General features: G+C 42.1%; 1 protein-coding gene across 3 annotated transcripts in view; it reads right to left on the bottom strand.

Annotated features, from left to right (window-relative positions):
• The window catches only part of ENTPD5 (ectonucleoside triphosphate diphosphohydrolase 5 (inactive)), a 46,177-nt gene that overhangs the window by 23,045 nt on the left and 4,189 nt on the right, over nucleotides 1-18,943 (bottom strand). For all 3 annotated transcript variants that reach the window (XM_075531992.1, XM_075531990.1, XM_075531991.1), the window contains exons 3-6: nucleotides 16,862-16,927; nucleotides 6,867-7,150; nucleotides 6,180-6,259; nucleotides 144-287 (exon numbers count right to left, since the gene is read on the bottom strand). In XM_075531992.1, coding sequence (XP_075388107.1) covers nucleotides 144-287; nucleotides 6,180-6,259; nucleotides 6,867-7,083 — 441 coding nt within the window. In that variant the 5' untranslated portion in view covers nucleotides 7,084-7,150; nucleotides 16,862-16,927. The remainder of the gene's footprint in view (nucleotides 1-143; nucleotides 288-6,179; nucleotides 6,260-6,866; nucleotides 7,151-16,861; nucleotides 16,928-18,943) is intronic.

The raw sequence follows: 18,943 nt of genomic DNA, 5'->3' as shown, positions 1-18,943 counted from the left end.
AAGGCTCCTTATCACCACAATTCTTTAACAGTGGTGAAATACTGAGAGCAACAGTCCCAGACCTAAGGGGTAACAACTCATTTAAAAAATACTCACATAGGACAAACAGAATTACCCAAGACACAGAAGGTTTCAGACCTTACCTCAGAGAGCAGAGCTTGGGCTTTCTGTTCTGGCAGTAAACGCAGTCCAGCTGTTGCCTTCAACACCACCGGGGTCCTTTTCCAGTGGCTTCGGGGGACTGAGTCTTTGGCCACCTCTAAGAGTCTTTGAACAGTCTGAGCACCCTTCAAAAGAGACAGCCTGCTCATCCAATGAAGAACCCATTGGGTGATGTTGTTCTACACCCGCCCAACATGTTTTAGGAGATCTACAGACCCCCAATCTTGGCGCTGTGCAGAAGCAGAAACCAGAGAATCAAGTTATTCTGAAGAAAACTCCTTTCATTCTGGTGAAATCATACTAAAAACTAGCCTTGGAAAGTTTAATCAACTAAGTTGATTATAATTTTTGGTCTCTCATAGGTTAGAGTTAGACAAAAAAGTTAAGTACTGTGAAGCAAAGGCAGAGTGTAGTCAGAAGATCTGTTTGCTAGTACTGTGGTCACTTGTCCTTCCAAGTTTAGTTTCTTCCACTGAGAGATGGCATATACCAGCCCCTCTCAACAACCAAACTCATGCTTTCCCACATAGATTCCACCCGAATATTGAGAACATCTCGAGAACAGATTTGACACAATGAACATTAAGGACAGAAGACCTGATGAGCTGTGGGAGGACATCAGGAACACCATACGTGAAAATAGCACGAGGTCATTAAAGAGACAGGAAAGAAGGCAAAGATCAAAGTGATGTCATAGCGACTCTAAAAATGTGCTCTTGATCATAGGGGAGCTAAGGCAAATGGAAAAAAATGGCAACTCTAAGAAGACAAAATAAATTATTATAATAATATATAATTGCTCAAGGATTCCTGAGGGTGGGTGGTTGGGAGGGAGGGGATAAAAAAGAGGACCTTACACCAAGGGCTCAAGTAGAAAATGTTTTGGAAATAATGATGGCAACATATGTACAATATGCTTGACAGAACTGATGTGTGGAATGTTATAAGAGCTGTAAGCGTCCCTAATAAATTGATTATTTTTTAAAATGTGCGATGACCTAGAGTTAAAAAACCAAAAAGGAAAAACATGCTTAGCAGATCTTCATTTGAAAGAATTGAAGAGAAAATTCAAGCTCCAGGTTGCAATACTGAAAAGATTCTATGGGCAAAATATTAAATGATACAGAAACTTCAAAAGAAGATGGAAAGAAAAAACAGAATCACTGTACCAAAAAGAACCAGTTGACATTCAACCATTTCAAGAGGCAGCATATGATCAAGAACTAGTGTTACTGAAAAAAGTCCAAGCTGCACTGAAGACAGTAGCTAAAAACAAAGCTCTAGGAATCAATGGAATACCAAAAGAAATATTTCATCAAACTAATGAAGCACTGGAAGCACTCACTCATCTATGCCAGGAAATATGGAAATAAATTTGGAAGACAGCTACCTGGAAGAGATCCATATTTGTGCCCATCCCCCAAAATGGCAACAGAACAGAACGTACAATTTATAGAAGAATATCACTGATATCACATGCAAGTAAAATCTTGCTTAAGATCATTCAACAACTGTTGCAGCAGTACACAGAACTGCCAGAAGTTCCAGTGAGATTCAGAAGAGGAAGTACAACAAGGAATTTCATTGCTGACGTCAGGTGGCTCTTGGTAGTAAACAAGAAAGATGTTTACATGCTTTATTGACTGCAAAGGCATTTGACTGTACATGATAAACTGTACATGATAAACTGATCACGATAAACTATGGAGCATCTTGGGAAGAATGGGAATCCCAGAACATTTCATTGTGCTCATGCAGACACTGTACATGGATCGAGAGGCAGTTTTAAGAAGAGAACAAGGGAATATTGCCTGATTTAAAATCAAGAAAGGTATCAGGGTGTATCCACTCAACATACTTATTCAAACTGTATGCTGAGCAAGATAATCAGAGAAGCTGGACTAGATGAAGAACAATGTGGCATCAGGATTGGAGGGAGGCTCACTGACAACCTGGAATATGCAAATATCACCACCTTGGTTGCTGAAAGTGAAGGCTTGAAGCACTTGCTGCCAAGAACTGCAGTCTTCAGGATGGATTACAGCTCAATGTAAAGACCAACATCCATACAACTGGACCAAAGGAACTATCATGATGAATGGAACAAAGATTGACACTGAAGTTGTCAAGGATTTCATCTTGGTTGGATCCACAATCAATGCTCATAGAAGCAGCATCAAGAGATCAAAAGGCACATTGCATTCAGTAAATCTACTATACAAGGCCTTTAAAAAAGGTTGGAAAGCAAGGATGTTACTTTGAGAACTAAAATTCACCTAATCCAAGCCATACTATTTTCTTCTTTTTAAAATCATTTTATTGGGGGCTCATACAATTCATCACAATCCATCCATCCATCCATGTGTCAAGCACATTTGCACATTTGTTGCCATCATTATTCTCAAAACATTTGCTTTCTACTTGAGCCCTTGGTATCATCTCATTTTTTGCCCTCACCCTTGAAAATTTATAAATTATTATTTTGTCATGTCTTACACTGCCTGATGTCTCCCTTCACCCACTTTTCTGTTGTCCGTCCCCAGGGAGGGGGTTATATGTAGATCCTTGTGATCGGTTGCCCCTTTCTCCCTCACCTTCCTTTACCCTCCTGGTACAGCTACTCTCATTATTGATCCTGAGGGATTTATCTATCCTGGATTCCCTGTGTTTCCAGTTCTTATCTGTACCAGTGTACATCCTCTGGTCTAGCCAGATTTGTAAGGTGGAACTGGGATCATGATAGTGGGGGAGGAGGAAGCATTTAGGAACGAGAGGAAAGTTGTATTTTTCATCGTTGCTACATCACACCCTGACTGGCTCATCTACTTCCTGAGACCATTCTGTAAGGGGATGTCCAGTTGCCTACAGATGGGCTTTGGGTCTCCACTCCACACTTCCCCTCATTCACAATGATATATTTTATTCTTTGAAACCTGGTCCTACCGACACCTCATGATCACACAGGCCGGTGTACTTCTTCCATGTACGCTTTGTTGCTTCTCAGCTAGATGGCTACTTGTTTATCTTCAAGCCTTTAGGACCCCAGATGTGCTATCTTTTGATATTGGACAGGGTTCTCTAGAGAGACAAACCAGATTGCTAGTAATTATATATAAATATATTTATAAAGATAGATATATAATTCAAGAAATAAACCGTTAAATAATATACAGATAGATAATGCAAGAAATTAACAGTTAAATTATAAAGCAGTGAGACACTAGCAGTCCTTCAAGTTTTGAGAGCTGCCAGGTGCCAGTCCCCTTCTGTAGAGAGAGCTGGGCTATATATACCCAGGCAGCAAATAGTAAGGCAGGTCCCCAACTGTCATCAACTGCCAGTCCCCAGCTCCAGAGATGAACATTCCAATCGTGTGGGCTTAAAGGGACCTCAACTTACAGCGACACAGTCCATAGGCTAGGCATCCCACAGGTAGTGTACCCCTTTAAACTGAGGCACAGAACAACCAAAGTGAGGCTCACCGAGCCATTTGATCCCTCTGCCCTTCAGTTAATCCTACTTGTGTTTATTGGCCAGGCTGGCACAATAAACTATAGCAGCCAGGAACCATCAGCTTTCTTCACCACATTTGCTTATGCACTCGCTTTGTCTTCAGCGATCATGTCAGGAAGGTGAGCATCATGGCATGCCAGTTTCATAGAACAAAGTGTTCTTGCATTGAGGGAGTACTTGAGTAGAGGCCCAATGTCCATCTGCTACCTTAATACTAAACCTATAAATATATGCACATAGATTTATTTCCCCACCATCATATATAAATATACTTACATATGTACATGCCTGTATTTAGACCTCTATAAATGCCCTTTGCCTCCTAGTTCTTTCCTCTATTTCCTTTTATTTCCCTCTTGTCCCACCATCATGTTTGGCCTTCATTTGAGTTTCAGTAAATCCTCTTGGTTACATTGTCCTTGATCAAGACCTACCAGGTTTCCTATACCCTCCTCTCAATCGATTTTGGATCACTTGTTGTTCCCTTGTCCCTGGGTTTGTTACCAACCACTTCTTTCCCCCGCCTCCCCCTCCCATGTCCCCCCCCCCAACTCTCATTCCTGTTGTTTTCTCCTGGATTGTTTAGCCATACCATTTTCAACTGCCTCATATACATGTGCAAGTTGGAAGCCCAAAAGATAATCTATGCATTTGAATTACAATGCTGGAGAGGAAATATTGGAAATACCATGGACTACCAAAAGAACAACAGTATAGCCAGGATGCTTGTTAGAAGCTAGAATGTACAAATGTGCTTGACACAATGGATGGATGGATGGATTGTGATAAGAGTTATACAAGCCCCCAATAACATGATTTTTTTTTTTTTAAGAAAAAAAGCTAGGATGGTGAGACTTGATCTCACGTACTTTGATCATGTTATCAGCAGAGACCAGTGCCTGGAGAAGGACATCGTGCTTGGTAAATTAGAAAGGCAGTGAAAAAGACAAAGACTCTCAACAAATGGATTGACATAGTGGCTCCAACAATGGGCTCAAACATAAGAACAGTTCTGAGGATGGTGCAGGACCATTCCATTGTACGTAGGGTTGCTATGAGTCGGAACCAACTCAACAGCACTTAACAAAAAATACCACCAAAAACCTTTTGAGCATTAGGTGAGGCAGAGCCTCTGTGTGTCGATGCCACACACATGCTGGCTATATGTAGTGTTTTAGTATGCTATGATTCTTTTTATGTGCTTCATAAGCGTACAACACATCTTGATAAGAAATGAAAGGGGCAGGAATCATTTTAAGCTTACCATTCCCTAAGGCAACATTTATTATGACAGCATGCTGTCCCTTAATCATGGTTACTATCAGCAACAACAGTCCTCTTCTCTTAATGTCAAATCACTTTCTGATAATGTAGCTGCTTATTTTCTGGCTTGTTTTCCATTTGTTACAGATCAAATTATTCCTCCCAAAAATGTCCTGTAAATCCTAACCTCTGTGCCAACGCCTATAATATCGGTTGGGAATGGGCAGTCTTTGTTATGCGAATGCGGTGAGATCAGTGTGGGGTGTATCTTGAATCCATTTCCTTTGAGATATAAAAAGAGCTCAGACAAGCAAGCATAAGGAGAGACGGGTGAGATTGATGCCAAAACACATGGAGGTCTCCCAAACCCCAGGAAGCAGAAACCGAAGAGTCACGGACCTTCCTTCTGAGCCAGAGGACAGAGAAAGCCTCCTCCTGGAGGAGGAGCCTGCAATCAGGCTCGTCATCTCTTACACTGTTGGAGGGTGGGGTGGGAGATGGTCTGTCAAAGCCATCCACGTGTGGCATTTCTAGTTTTGGAACACTAGGTAACTAAGACACCATTTCATGCCACTCCATAACACTGAATTGAGGAAAAAGCTGCTCCAACCAATTTTAACACCAAGCTTTCTTTTAGTTAACCATTATGCTTGTGACATTGAATAATACTTTCACATCTGCTAACAAAGTTTGACGTTCTGTCTTACTCTCTTATTTCAGCGTGGCATCTGACAGTAGTGTGTCTGAAGTGTGAAATAAGGTCATCCTAAAACTCTCCATTTATCTTCTATTATCAAAGATTTTTGTCAGTGTAGATTCTTGCTTAATGTCTGAGCTCAGGCAAAGGTCTGTACCTGTTATCAGGGTGCAATTAACAGTGGGTCTACGTCCCCTGGTTACTCTGTCTACACCTCCTACCCAATGGAGCTGCATATTTGTCTTCTCCATCTACATTAACCAAGGTAGTTCATGGCTTCAGCTCTAAACCGTAAGTGACAAATCATAGAGATTAAAACATGGGGCTACCTCTGTAAGAACAAGCTTTATTTTCTAGCCTACTTCCACCCAAGCCCCAGTGAGCCTGGAGTATAGAATGACTGTGATCCAGATAAGCTGAGGTGAGAAAGCGGATCTTACGCAGGATATCAACATCAGTGAACAGCATGAGATATTTAAGAGCTGTGGCATGGTAAAGTTACCAAGGTATTAAGAATCTAAATGTTTAATCAAAAGGAACGCACCTGCTTGGGTTGATCTACAAAAGCAGAAAGTCCTGGCTTCACAGAATCAAAAATTTCCCCTTCCAGAATCGGAGGCTGACCTATAGTAACACAAAATAGAAGAAAAAGGGCTGATTTCAAAATGCTGCTCCTGAGAAAGGGCTCTGTAACTCTTCATACAATTGACTGGATTCTATTCCCCCCAGCTGTTTCAAGCTGTCTGGGCATGTGGAATGTCTGGCAAGAGGACTGGAAGAGGGCGGCAGGCAGCCTTGGAGGTGGCCATCTGGCTCACACTCCTTTCTCCAAGCTCTCCATGAATACTGAAAATTAGGAAATAGTTGTTTGGCACCAGAGTCTCTCCTCACCCCCTTTTTTAGAGATGGTGAAACTCTTTTGTGGTCCTTCTTCAAGACCAATCCCCAGCTCTGAACCTGACATTCAATATTCTGGACCCCTGGAATATTAACCATCTTTAAAGAAGACATCACAGTTATAATCCCTCAACTAGAGGGTTTCAGACTACAAGCAGCCCACACTGAACTAAATCAAATGCATCCAAAGACAGTCAAAAATGTTCTCTGAAGCAGACATTAACTAGCCATAAGATTCTGAAATTCCCATCACACCCCATCAGAGCATTTGTTTCTAGGAGGACATGCTACAGTGTGGGTTTATAGAGACTGGGAGGTTACAAACTGTACTCACCTGGTATTTTCTGCACAAAGGTGTAAACATGAATTCGAGTTCCGGTGCTCCCTGCATCAAACATAATTCCATACAAGGTATCGGCACTGACATTGATGGGGCACATGGAAGAGAGGAAGACGCCTTCAAACCAAGTCAGCTGCTCTCTGCGGGAGACAGTGCTGCAAACACAGGATACCCCCAGCACGAAGAAGGCTGCACCCCAGAATGTGCCCATTCTGGCCCCAAGATGTGGCGGGTTGAAGGCTTTTGTTGAAGCAGCACCGCTCACGGACCTGAAGTGGCTTATAGGACAAACACACACACAAGGTTAGACCGACAGGCTTTTGCTTACACGTGTAAGAGAAGAAAGACTCATTACAGAAATCCTACCCCGGTTCCCAAGGTGCTCCCTGTCGGTCTCTTATAACCGAGTAACTGGCACAACAAGCTCAATCAAGACAACAAAGCCTCTTAGCACCGCTTCTGAAGGGTATCTAGTTCCAAAAGGAAATAAGAGTTTAAAGCATATTTTCCCACACTTAGTTTTTAATTACAGGGTGCATATCTCATGTACTCAAGGGGCCTTGGTGGTGTCGTGGGTTAAGCCATTGGGCTTCTAATCCCAAAGTCAGTGAGAGAAAGATGAGGCTGTCTGTTTCCATAAAGATTTACAATCTCAGAAACCAGAAATCAACTGGATGGCAGTGGGCTTGGAGTTCTAAGAGGGTTTCGTCTATGTAAAGACTCTCTGTCACCCTGCTCTGATTGTTAAGTCTAATATGTTTCTTCTTTGAATTTTGGCAATTTTGTCTTTGGATCATAAACTAATTTTTTTTTTCTCTCTGCCTTCTTTTTGGTTGATAAGAAGCTTCAATTTCTAAATTAAAGTTATAAACCTACTAAGAAGTGATAAAGTTCTTTCAAACATCAGACCATTGACTGCTGGCCTGTGAGGGGCAATATTTGACAATGGTTTGCATATCAAACCACATTTTAAGGAGGTCAATCAAATTAATTAAAAAACTAAACTAAAAACTTACAGAGACTATTAAAAATTTTTAAAACATTCTCCACACTCCAAGTCATGTCACCACCACATGAATTTAGCACAGGTGGCCAAATTAAGATGAAAGAAATTTGATGATTTGGTGAAATAAGGATCAGAAATCCATCTAGCCTCTTGCTAAGCTTTTCCCTTGAGTTCAAAAGTAGTAGGTTGAGCTGCTAGGACTGAAACCCGGAGCCTCTGTTCATTTTGTTGTGTTCCACATAGCCCTACTCTGGACTGTCAGCATCGTTTGTATCTAACCTACCATAATATATGCGTATAAAGCAAACAGTGCTGGACACCCTGTGCTTTTTTCCCTCTGCTAAGGACACACTAAGTCATGTGCGCAGCAATTTGACAGAAGAGGGGGACATTTTGAACTCAAGGATATGCAAGTCTCTCGGAGACTCCTTTTCTTCAACTGTAAAATAGGAATAAGATCTCCTGCTATGTCAACCTGTCATGGTTATTAGGAAAATCAAGGTACTAGCCAAATAATACATAGCATCTTTTAGTCTTTTGTTAAAACTGAGGTTGTGCAGAGTGTCAAGAAAAGATTTGTGATTCAAGTAGAGAAATACTTTTTAAAATGCATATCGTTTCTGAATGGGGGTGGGATGGGAAGCATCATTCTGCAATGAAGTCAATATAGTGAGTCTTGAAACACTTAGAGCCTGAAAACAAACCACTCGATAGTGTTCAAGGGGGTCATGTAATCAGTTCTACCTAGGAGTTGTCCTAGGAACTTTTTCTTTTTTCTGGTGGGACATTCGAAGAGAAACACAAAAGTTACATATTGGTGTTGTGATGACTTAGATCTGGCTGCTTCCTATGATCTCAGTTGTCAAGAAGACCTGGAGTGCCTCAAGGCCAATGCTCAGCCTCAGCACTCCTGCTCTCTGGGGTGGAGCGCCTGGTTTCTATTCTGTTGTTAGGAATGAGAACCCCTGGCTGTCCAAGGAACAAACAGTATTGTTTCACTTTCAGAATCGCAAACAAAGGAGCCCTCATCCCAGGAAATCAACCCCAGAAACACGGCAGCTGCCTGGCTAGATTAATCCTCACATCTTCTATCACTTCTCTGGTTCATGCTTCCGTTTACAGCAAGAGCCATCTAAATGATCGGAAACAGAAACCACCTGATGGGATTCTGAGTGCTAACGGGGCCCTGCAGTCCAGAGATCAGCCCACAATGAACACGCCCTCTCCTCCCTCAGGAGTGTTTACAGAGGTGAGCTAGTCACCAGCCCTCCTCCATCTCTGTGACTGACTCCCTGGAAGCTCCTTCAGGGGTCACTCTCTTTCACATTGTTGTGGTTTCTGGAAAACCTCAAGAAGCCCTGAAGGGACAACGATGAAAGTGCGAAGGTGCTAACCACGAGGTTGATGGTTCCAACTCCCTAGTCACTCTGAGGGAGAGAGATGGAGTAGGCAGTCTGCTTCCAGAGCCATGACAGCCTCCGGCACACTGAGAGCCCCTTCTACTCTATCCTAGAGGGTCATTATGAGTCAAAATGAACTCAAAGGCAATAGGGGTTTTTTTGGTTGGATGGCTTTTAGCAGTTTTAGTGACATATAATTCACATAGAACACATTCAGTGATTTAAATGTATTAAAAAGAATGTGTAACCACCACCACTATAATCAATTTTAGAACATTTTCTTTATCCTTCCACTCATTATTATCACTAGCTCCCCATTTCCTCCCAACCGCCTCGCCATTACCCAAAGAAACTATTACTCCAGTTACTGTCTCTATAGATTTACCTATCCTGCATTGCACAAAAAGAAAAACATATTTCCAGCCGGCCCCCCCAAAAAACAAACACCAAAACAATAATAACCAAATAGAGAAAAATCTCAATCAAAAACATATCAGAAAAAATAAATTAAAAAAAGAGAGCAGAAAATAATAATTAGAACAAATTTAGAGTGGATCAAAGAGAAGGACTAATGATAAAGTGTTAAATTTTAACCAAACTAGGTCTGCATTAATCCATTTTCCAATGCACTGCCTGATAACAAGGTTATTCACAGCCCTTGTCAATGGTCAGAGGGGATTCACCAGAGGCTTTGTGTACATGAAGGCCCTGCAAATGGATTTTGGGTTTTCACCGTCATCCACCGCCTTCTATAAACCAGGGGCTAAGACCTCTCCAGCTTCTATTTCCATTAAGCAAACATGTCTTTCTTCCAAAAGAGACCTTAGGGGAGAAAAAGCATACAGACTGGATATTCATTTTCCTCAAATGAAAACGGCAGGGTCTTTTACCAGATCCTCACCAATTTAAAGCCAAATAAGCTTTAAAGAAAGCAAAGGATGTACCTGTAGAAACCCGTCTGCTCTACCCCTACCACAATAATCAACCACTGCTTCTAATTTCAGGGTTGTTTTTAAGATCTTCTCCTTCTGTTTCATCTTAATACTTTGTTTTATTTTGTCAAACATAGACACAGCAGAGTATACAACAACTCAACAATTGCCACACGGGCACCTCAGTGTCGCTGATTTACATTCTTCAAAATTGTGCCCTATTCTCACCCTCTTTTTCCTCCAGTCATGGTTGCTCACTGTCCCATAGGTTCCCAGTGAATTTTTGGAGTTGCTGCTGTCAATTTGATCCCAGAGAGATCTGAAAGGACCCAGTGCGCAGGCAGACATTCTTTACTAATTAAACTAAACTATTATGTGGTTTTAAGAAGACTCCAAGGGATATTTTTGGTTTAAGGTTTAAAAATGGACTATTTTCACATGAGAAAGGCTTACAATTTAGAGCCTAAGAATAGCCTGCTGTTTCACATGACCCTGTGCAGCTGGCGGGCATGGTTCACTCATTTTGTTAAGTCTTGGTTCAAATTTCACCTTCGAAGTGGGACCTCCTTGGCCTGGTCTATTTAAAACTGCGCTGGCCACATGTACATTTTCTAGCTTGCTTCTCATAGCAACCTTCCACCTTCTAGAGCCTGGCGGTGAGAAGAACCCTGGTGGTGCAGTGTTTATGCCCTGGGCTACTAGCCGCAAGATCAGCAGTCCAAACCACCAGCCACTCTTCAGGAGAAAGAAAAGGCTTTCGACTCCCCTAAAGAGTGACAGTCGCCTAAAACCGGGGGATACTGAGTTACCTTAAGATCCAGCAATCCCACGACTGGGCATACATACAGAAAAAATGAGGAACAGACCAGGACCAGACGTTTTCACACCAATGTTCATTGCTGCTATACAATTCACAATCTCAATGACTTGAAAACAGCCTAAATTTCCATCAATAGACGAATGGATTAAAAAACTCTGGTACTAAAAAAAAAACCCTCTGGTATATGCACACCATGGAGTACTACCCATCCCTAAAAAACAGTAATGAAATGATGAAGCACCTCGTCTCCTGGAAGGAGTTGGAGGAGCGCATGCTGAGCGAAGTTAGCTGAGCAAAAGGGGGCAAGTACAACTTGAAGTCCACTGAGATTAATGTAGGAAACTAACAGATGTCATTCCCGCAGCTTCTTCCCCAATAGCTATGCTGCCTTAAAGTAAGCAAGTGGTTGATTCTGTCTCCCTGTAGAGGCAGACATTCCTTGATCATCTCCTCCCACGGAGGCACCCATGCCCCCTCATTGCCTTCCACCTCTGCAGGTATTAGGTTTCCTCACCTGTGAGCTCAGAGACTTTACTGTGATTACCACCCACCTTGTGACTTATGTAACTACCGAATATGCATATCTTATAGCTACCTACAAATAGCCCCAAAACAATAAAGACGCTCTCTCTCCTGCCCTCTGCTTGTGCTGTACATGGACCTGGCTGTTGAGATCATGGCCACCCAGGAAGTGAGAATGCTACTATGAAATGTGTCTGACTCCTTCATTTAACTCTCTCTCCTATCTCTATTATTCTCTATGACTTTACTATAATCTTTATATATCTTAACCATACAATTGGACTTATTGGACCCATGATAGTGTGAAGGGCTGGTTTCCCCCACAGATAAAGATCAAAGAACAGGGGGAAATGTACATATCACACAGTTCCCAGCCTGAGGGCAGATACTCTGGCAAGAACCAGACCAAACAACAGGACACATATGTCATCCAAAAAAAAGAAGAAAAATACTAAATGCATCTAACATCTGTGCAGAAAGACATCTTCCACCCTACCCCCACCCCCACCCCCCTCACATGCCTTTAAGGCCCACAGAGAGGGGGAAGAAAAAAGATGGCAATGAGGGAACAGGGCACTAATATACCCTAAGGAAGGGTATCGTTTATGTCTCCACAGGAAAGGGAGAGGGAGAGGGAGAGGGAGAGGGAGAGGGCGAGGGAGAGGGAGAGGGAGAGGGAGAGGGAGAGGGAGAGAGGGAGAGGGAGAGGGAGAGAGAGAGAGAGAGAGAGAGAGAGAGAGAGAGAGAGAGAGAGAGAGAGAGAGAGAGAGAGAGAGAGAGATCTCATTCCCATGCACCAAGCCTTGAGGGCAATGTTCCTGCTCAGAGCAGCTCTATTCACAAAGAGGATTACAGGCCCAGCCTCAGCTCAAGACATGACATCTCTGATGATAGCACTACAGAGGACCACACTATAGATACATTCGGGAAGTGTGGCCAGTCTGACTCGCCCACATGGGGGCCAAACCAAGAGGGGAGTGCAACAGACCAGCAATGGGAGCAAAGACCCAAGGTCTCTGAGGAATCTCAATTGTAGACTTCTGACTCATGGGGCAGCGCTTGGCACCTCATCTGAACTGGCTGGGGGATATTCACAAGGGGACCACACAAAAGGTCTAAAGGTACCAAGGGGTAGGGGTTGGGGCACTAGACCTTTTCATCCTTGACTGCAGGAAGAACAATGGGGTCTTGTAGAAGGCACACCCCTCAGACACTGAGGGCTAAAAGGGTTTAAGTGCTGTTAGGTAAGCAGGTGCTGGGTTCTGGAACCCTGAAAACTAAGGTGATCAGACTGGTGGATTATATAACAGGGCTTGCACGCTATTTAACAGAGAGATACTCATCTACTCTGGGTTTGGATAACAGTTAGGACTTGGATCTATATGTAAGGTCTCTTCCCACCATCACCAGTGCCTGTCTAAGCAATTCCAAGGAGACAGCAACAGGACCAATGGTTCCTGGGGGAAATGGGAGAGGAGGAGGAAGGGGGAGGGAAGTGAAGAGCAAATAATGACAGGAACAAGGGACAGCAAGGGATATAAAATTGACAGTGAGGAGGGGGGTAGCATTCCTGGTTGTGTTTGATTAATTGAAATTTATCTGAGAGGAATTACTGAGAAGTGATGGGTACACAGATAGCGAGGCAGGAGGAAAGAAAAGAGAAAAAGAGGAAATAAGAAAGTAGAAATTATATATATAGGTAAAATATAGATATATGTAAATATATAAAATAGGTGTATCTGTCTATATGAGTTCAAGAGGAAAATGTTTTGAAAATGACAGTGGCAGCAACAGTATAATTACACTCGATCTAATTGAATTATGGATTGTTATAATATCTGGAAAAACTCCCAATTTAAAGAAAAAAGTTACAGTCTCAGAAACCCCCAGGAGCAGTTCTACTCTGCGCTTTAGGGTCACTGTGGGTCAGAATCGACTTGGTGGCATTGAGTTTGGGTTCTGAATATACCATGAAATTTATAATTTTATTTATTTTCTTGTCATCCCCACCCCCACTGTAAACTGCATGTGGGCTGGGTTTGTGCCTGTTTTGTTCACTGATGTAGTCCCAGCTTCTGGAACAGTAGGTGCTGAATAAATAATGAAGAGGTGAACAGAAATTCAATAATGCAGAGTCTAGATATTCACCCATTTACCAAAAGTGCTGTGTATGACAAATGTGCCATGGGTTACAAATTGGGCTGCTAATTGAAAAACCAGCAAGTTCGAATCTACAAGTCCATCAGAGTTAGAATGATGAGGCTTTCTGCTCCCATAAAGATTTATAGTCTCAAAACCCCACAGTGTCAGTTAGTTCCACTCTGCCCAACAGGGCTTCTATGAATCAGAAGAGCCTAGATGGCAGTCTTAGGGATGGCTTTGTTCTCCAAAAATAGTAATTACAGATCTAGTGGAAGATCATAATCCTAACCTTCCAAGTAAGGATATTTCTCCAAATGTTAGTGACTTAAACATAATTGTGTATTTGTATGCCACTCAAAATAGTGCAGAGATAATCAAGCTTTGTATAGCAGGAGTTTGTGTCAAAAGATTGAAACTTATTCTTTCTAGGGTTCGTCTTCTCACGATCTCCTGTTCACCACAAAGCTACCCCTTCACTGCTTTTCCTCAAGGCTTTAGTGCCAGCCAGTCACTAGGGCACAGCCAGTCACTCTGCCCACCTCCTTCTGAAGTCATTCCAGGGTGTCAATAGACCTTGCAGTAAATGTCCTCACTCAGGTGCCCCATAGCTCCCACTCCCATGCATCCCCTCTTCTATGTCACTCAGAGCCCCAGAAAACACAATCCCAGAGGCCCCATTTGCGGCTCACCTGCTCGTGCCTGCCTGTTCTTCCTGAATCTGTTTTCAACAATCGGTTGCCTTTTGCTCTTTGCTCCTATTCAGCAATTCTGAACCAAGCTATCTTTACTAATCACATTCACCTTTGAGCTAGTCTGCAACTAACAGTGGCACGTTGCCCACTCACTGCTGGCTTTAACCTTGACTCCTCCCTTATCCACCTTTCTCTGGTGTATATGATTATCTGGTTCATCAACTTTTATGATCGTTAAGTGCCAACTATTACAATTATTGCTTAAAAGGCACAAGTAGCTTCTATATTGTCTTTACAACTTAGCTCACTAATAGAAAGGGCAATAGAATTCGCCATGGCTTTCATCCTTGAGACGATTGTGGATGCTAGATACGGAATTGACCAATTAAAAAATATTTACCGAGTGTCTAATATATAACAGATGTCCCGTAAGGCTCTGGAGGTACAAAGAAGAATCAGACACAGGCCCAGTTCTTGAGGAGATATGAATTATTAAAAGCCACAGGCAAGGGAACCAAAAGCTACATTGTATTCTAAGTTCTCCAGCAGAAATTCTCACGGAATGTGAAGAGATTAGACAACGGAGGCAAGTAACTGAGCTTAGAGGGGAAAGATGAAGGTGAGGAAAGAATGGGCGGCTTCTTGATGAACAAGAGGCTTCAGCTGACCCCTGATCAGAGCTAGGAAATACCTTGGTGATGTGGTGCAAGGAGAATTCTGAGAGTTGCAGTATGAAGAATTCAGTATGGCTGAAATATGGTTGAATGACAGAGTTCTCAACTTCCAAATGGGAGACCCAGGTTCAATTCTTGGCCAATAAACCTCATATCCAACCATCACCCATCTGTCAGGGCAGACTGGGTGTTGCTGTGATGGTGGACAGGTTTCAGGTTCAGAAAGATTAGGAAGAAAGCAGAGGTGATCTAGCTCTGAAAACGAGCCAGTGAAAACCCTATGGATCCCACAGTCCGACCTATCCCCAAGCATGAGGGTAGTGTAGGATTGAGCATCATGTATTCCTCTGTGCATGGGGGGTTGCCATGAATCGGGGCTGACCTGAGAGCAGTTAACAGCGGCAGGGCTGGAATACAGAGGTGCAGCACAATAAGAGAGAGCGGTGTGGGGAAGGGCAGTTCTGTAGGCTGAGTCAGATTTCAAAAGGCTGGGCTCGTTTGCTTTGTAAGTTCTGTGGTGACACTTGATTGTTTATTCATGCCCTTCTATTCTCTCCTTAAGCAAATGTCAATATTGAGTGACTCAGATAAAATGGCATAGTATTGACCAACAATGCAAACTGTGAGGAAGGGATAGGTGTCTAGGTGTCTAGAAAACTCCACCAGATATGTGACAGCTCCCACTGCTGAACCATCTGAGCTCTAAAGCAAAGTTGGATGTAACAAAGTTAAAGATTAAATGACCAAAGTTAAAAAGAAAAAGCAGACTGAAACTGCCTAGTCCTGAGCTACGTCTCTTCACAAGTCACAGGCCTTTTCTCACCAATTCCTTAAGAGGGAGCTACCCTTAGGAAGAAAACAACACAAACTAGCAATCAGAAGAGGGTTTCTGTTGCTTCGTGATCAAACTAAGGTGGTCTTGGTTTAGCTTAAGAAAGCCGCCTATCTAACTAAGTCCATATCTATTTGGGAAGGCACTTATTTATAGAACAAGATTGGAAAGGCCATTGCTTATGCTGGAGTTTGTGAAAAGTGAAGTAAAAACAATTTTTCCCTTATGTGTTATGAACTGAAGAAGACTTACTGCTTCAAGTATGGTAAGGCAAAATGAAAACATGAAACAGAATGAAGTACTATGACACTTCATGTAGAAAGCAAGAATGAGAGGCTCCAGCGAAGTACATTTTCCCCACATATGGAATAGAGGCTTGACGTAAGTTCATCTTCACAAACATTTCTTTAAAATACTTCTCCTTTGAAAATCACAACAATGTATCTCAACAATTATTAATCAAACATGTTTCTCTTTATTTTTCTCAAACATGTTTCTAAAGTGAACTATATAATTTCCTATAGGAAACAAAACCCTGTCTTTATGGTTCAGGATCATGACATCAGTGGTATTTTCTGTAAACCTGGGATGTCCCCAGGGATTACAGGACTAGAGAACCACTTATTTTCTGCCACTAAATGGTCCCAGATTTCTAGGCTTTTAAAGCTCTGTCATTTTCTTTGACATCATGCTATCTATTGCTATTGACCATTGTTGCCTTGACCCTTGACTCCTCCAATAAGCAGCAATTACCTAAACTGATGTTTAAATCCAAGGTATGATGTGACTCAGAACCACAATTCAAGCGTTGTCCGTTTATGAAAATGAGGACCTTTATAAGGACACAAGGGACACTGACACTCTCTGAAGGATACATAACCCCCTCCCCACTTACTGTAAACTCTCAGGTATAAACCAGAGAACAGGATGTATGGGAAAGTGGGATATTAGTTTATATAGGTTACCTACCAGTTTCTTCTTTTCCTCCCGGGCTTTCTTCTTTGTTTGCTTCAACTGCAGGCTCCGTTTTTCAATCTGTAGAAGATGAACATGGATAACCTAAGAGCAACACTCTGTCCCCTGTTGCCTGGGTGCCTACCTTTGCTTCAGCTATCTGTTTTCTGTTTCTAATCTTTTAAGGCTTTGAAAGCCAGCTCCCCAAGCTCCTCGCCTGACTCATCCAGTACTGTTGGGTTCTTTCTGTCACTTTCCAACCACAACCTCAGCCACTCTTACCACTCAGCTTGTTTATACATAAAACTAGCATCAGCAAAAGGCGGCAAGTTATACTCTCTAAAAGGTGATACATGTGTAATTGTACTGGGGGGCGGGGGTAGGTTGTGACTAAAGAGCTAATCCCTAAGTAAAGCACAAACATTCTACTTTATGCCCTTTAAGAACTTAAATACCAGATATTTGGTCCACAATGTGCTAATGAGTGGCCACTTACTATTACATGATTATATAGCTAAAAGGGACCAAGCAATTCAAATATGTCATCGTAAACAGAAAATCTGGCTACAATTTCAGCAAAGCAACACTGCTCTGATGAAACTACAACCTAGGAACTTCTCAAGGAAACAGCTGATTTTGATTTCATGCAGCCAGTGTTATAAACTCTTAACTGTAGGTTCCAAGGAAAACATTTCTGTCTCCCTCCCACCCACCCACCGCAAAACCTTCGTACACTTTGTTGACTACAAATTAAAATCTGTTTGAGGTATTCCCTTGAAATCCTACGATAGAATAGATGTTATCAACTCCTAAACATGCAGTTCTGACATTTCTATGTCCTTAAAAAAAAAACACTAACATGTTTGTGAAGTCCCTAAACTCAAACCAGAATCCCTGCCATTTAGTGGATTCTGAGTCACAGTGAAGTCCCTGCATGACGCTAATAGTTTGTGATCAGCTATTAACTGAAAGGTTGGTGGCTAAATCTACCCAGCAGACCTCAAAAGAGCTGATGATCTACTTTTGCTAGATTAAGATTAGTCAAAAACCACTGCCTCAAATTGATATAAGATTAAGATTACAACCATTGAAAGCTCTGAGTGCAGTTCTATTCTGAAACACATGGTGTCGCCAAGAGTTGGACTTGACTGGATGGCAACAGGTTTGTTTTGTTTTGAGTGTGTGCATACCAATGCACTGAACTCAAAAGAAGAGACAGGTAGACTGGCATCTCTAAACAGCCCTTACACACATCACACTGAAGCGAGAAACACAAACAAAACCAGTTTCCCTCAAGTTGATTCTGACTCCTGGTCTCCCCAGAGTGGCGGAGTGGAACTGTACTTGATAGAGGTCACCATGAGTCCTAAGTTACTCGATGGCTAACTAGTAACAGCAAAAGAGTTTCCAATGGGTAATTTTTGGAAGTAGATCACCTGGCCTTTCTTCTGAGGTGCCTTTGGGTAAATTAAAATCTGCAACATTTTGTTAATAGTGTTAAATCATTTGCACCACCCAGGAGCTCTAGTACACACATGTGTATAAATATATGTATCTCTATAGACATGTGTATATACACATACATATACACGTCTACAGAGATACATATATTTATATACAGGCACACATACATCATTGCCCTCAAGTCAATTCTGACTCCTAGATACCCTATAGCTCTGCCCTATAGTTTCCAAGGCAGGCTTTATATTCTAATATAATCTGTTGTCATGTCCTGAGGATTCTTCCTGTAATTTGTTTACCATGTCTTCCTTTTTTCTTCCTATCGCCTTGCTACTACATACATTTATGACTTCAGCATACCAATCACCAGTCTCCATTCTCAAATCCACATACCACTATCTTTTTAAGATACTACTGTCATCATGATTCTATTAGATTGTAGACTGCATTGTGCCAGGGACTCTATCTTGTTCACCTTTGAACACTCATTACTAGCATAAGATGGCACATAGTATATGTTTAATTCATCAATGTTCATTGAGTGAATTAATGAGTACATAAGTTTTAATCATAAACACACTCCCCTCCCTCCCACCTTTAGAACTTTCCCTGCCCACAACAGAAGTTACAAACCTG

The sequence above is a fragment of the Tenrec ecaudatus genome, chromosome 14, assembly GCF_050624435.1.
Source record: "Tenrec ecaudatus isolate mTenEca1 chromosome 14, mTenEca1.hap1, whole genome shotgun sequence".
In the NCBI taxonomy this organism is placed as follows: Eukaryota; Metazoa; Chordata; class Mammalia; order Afrosoricida; family Tenrecidae; genus Tenrec; species Tenrec ecaudatus.
The sequence above is the reverse complement of the archived record's forward strand: the minus strand, read 5'-3'. Positions and strand labels throughout refer to the sequence as shown.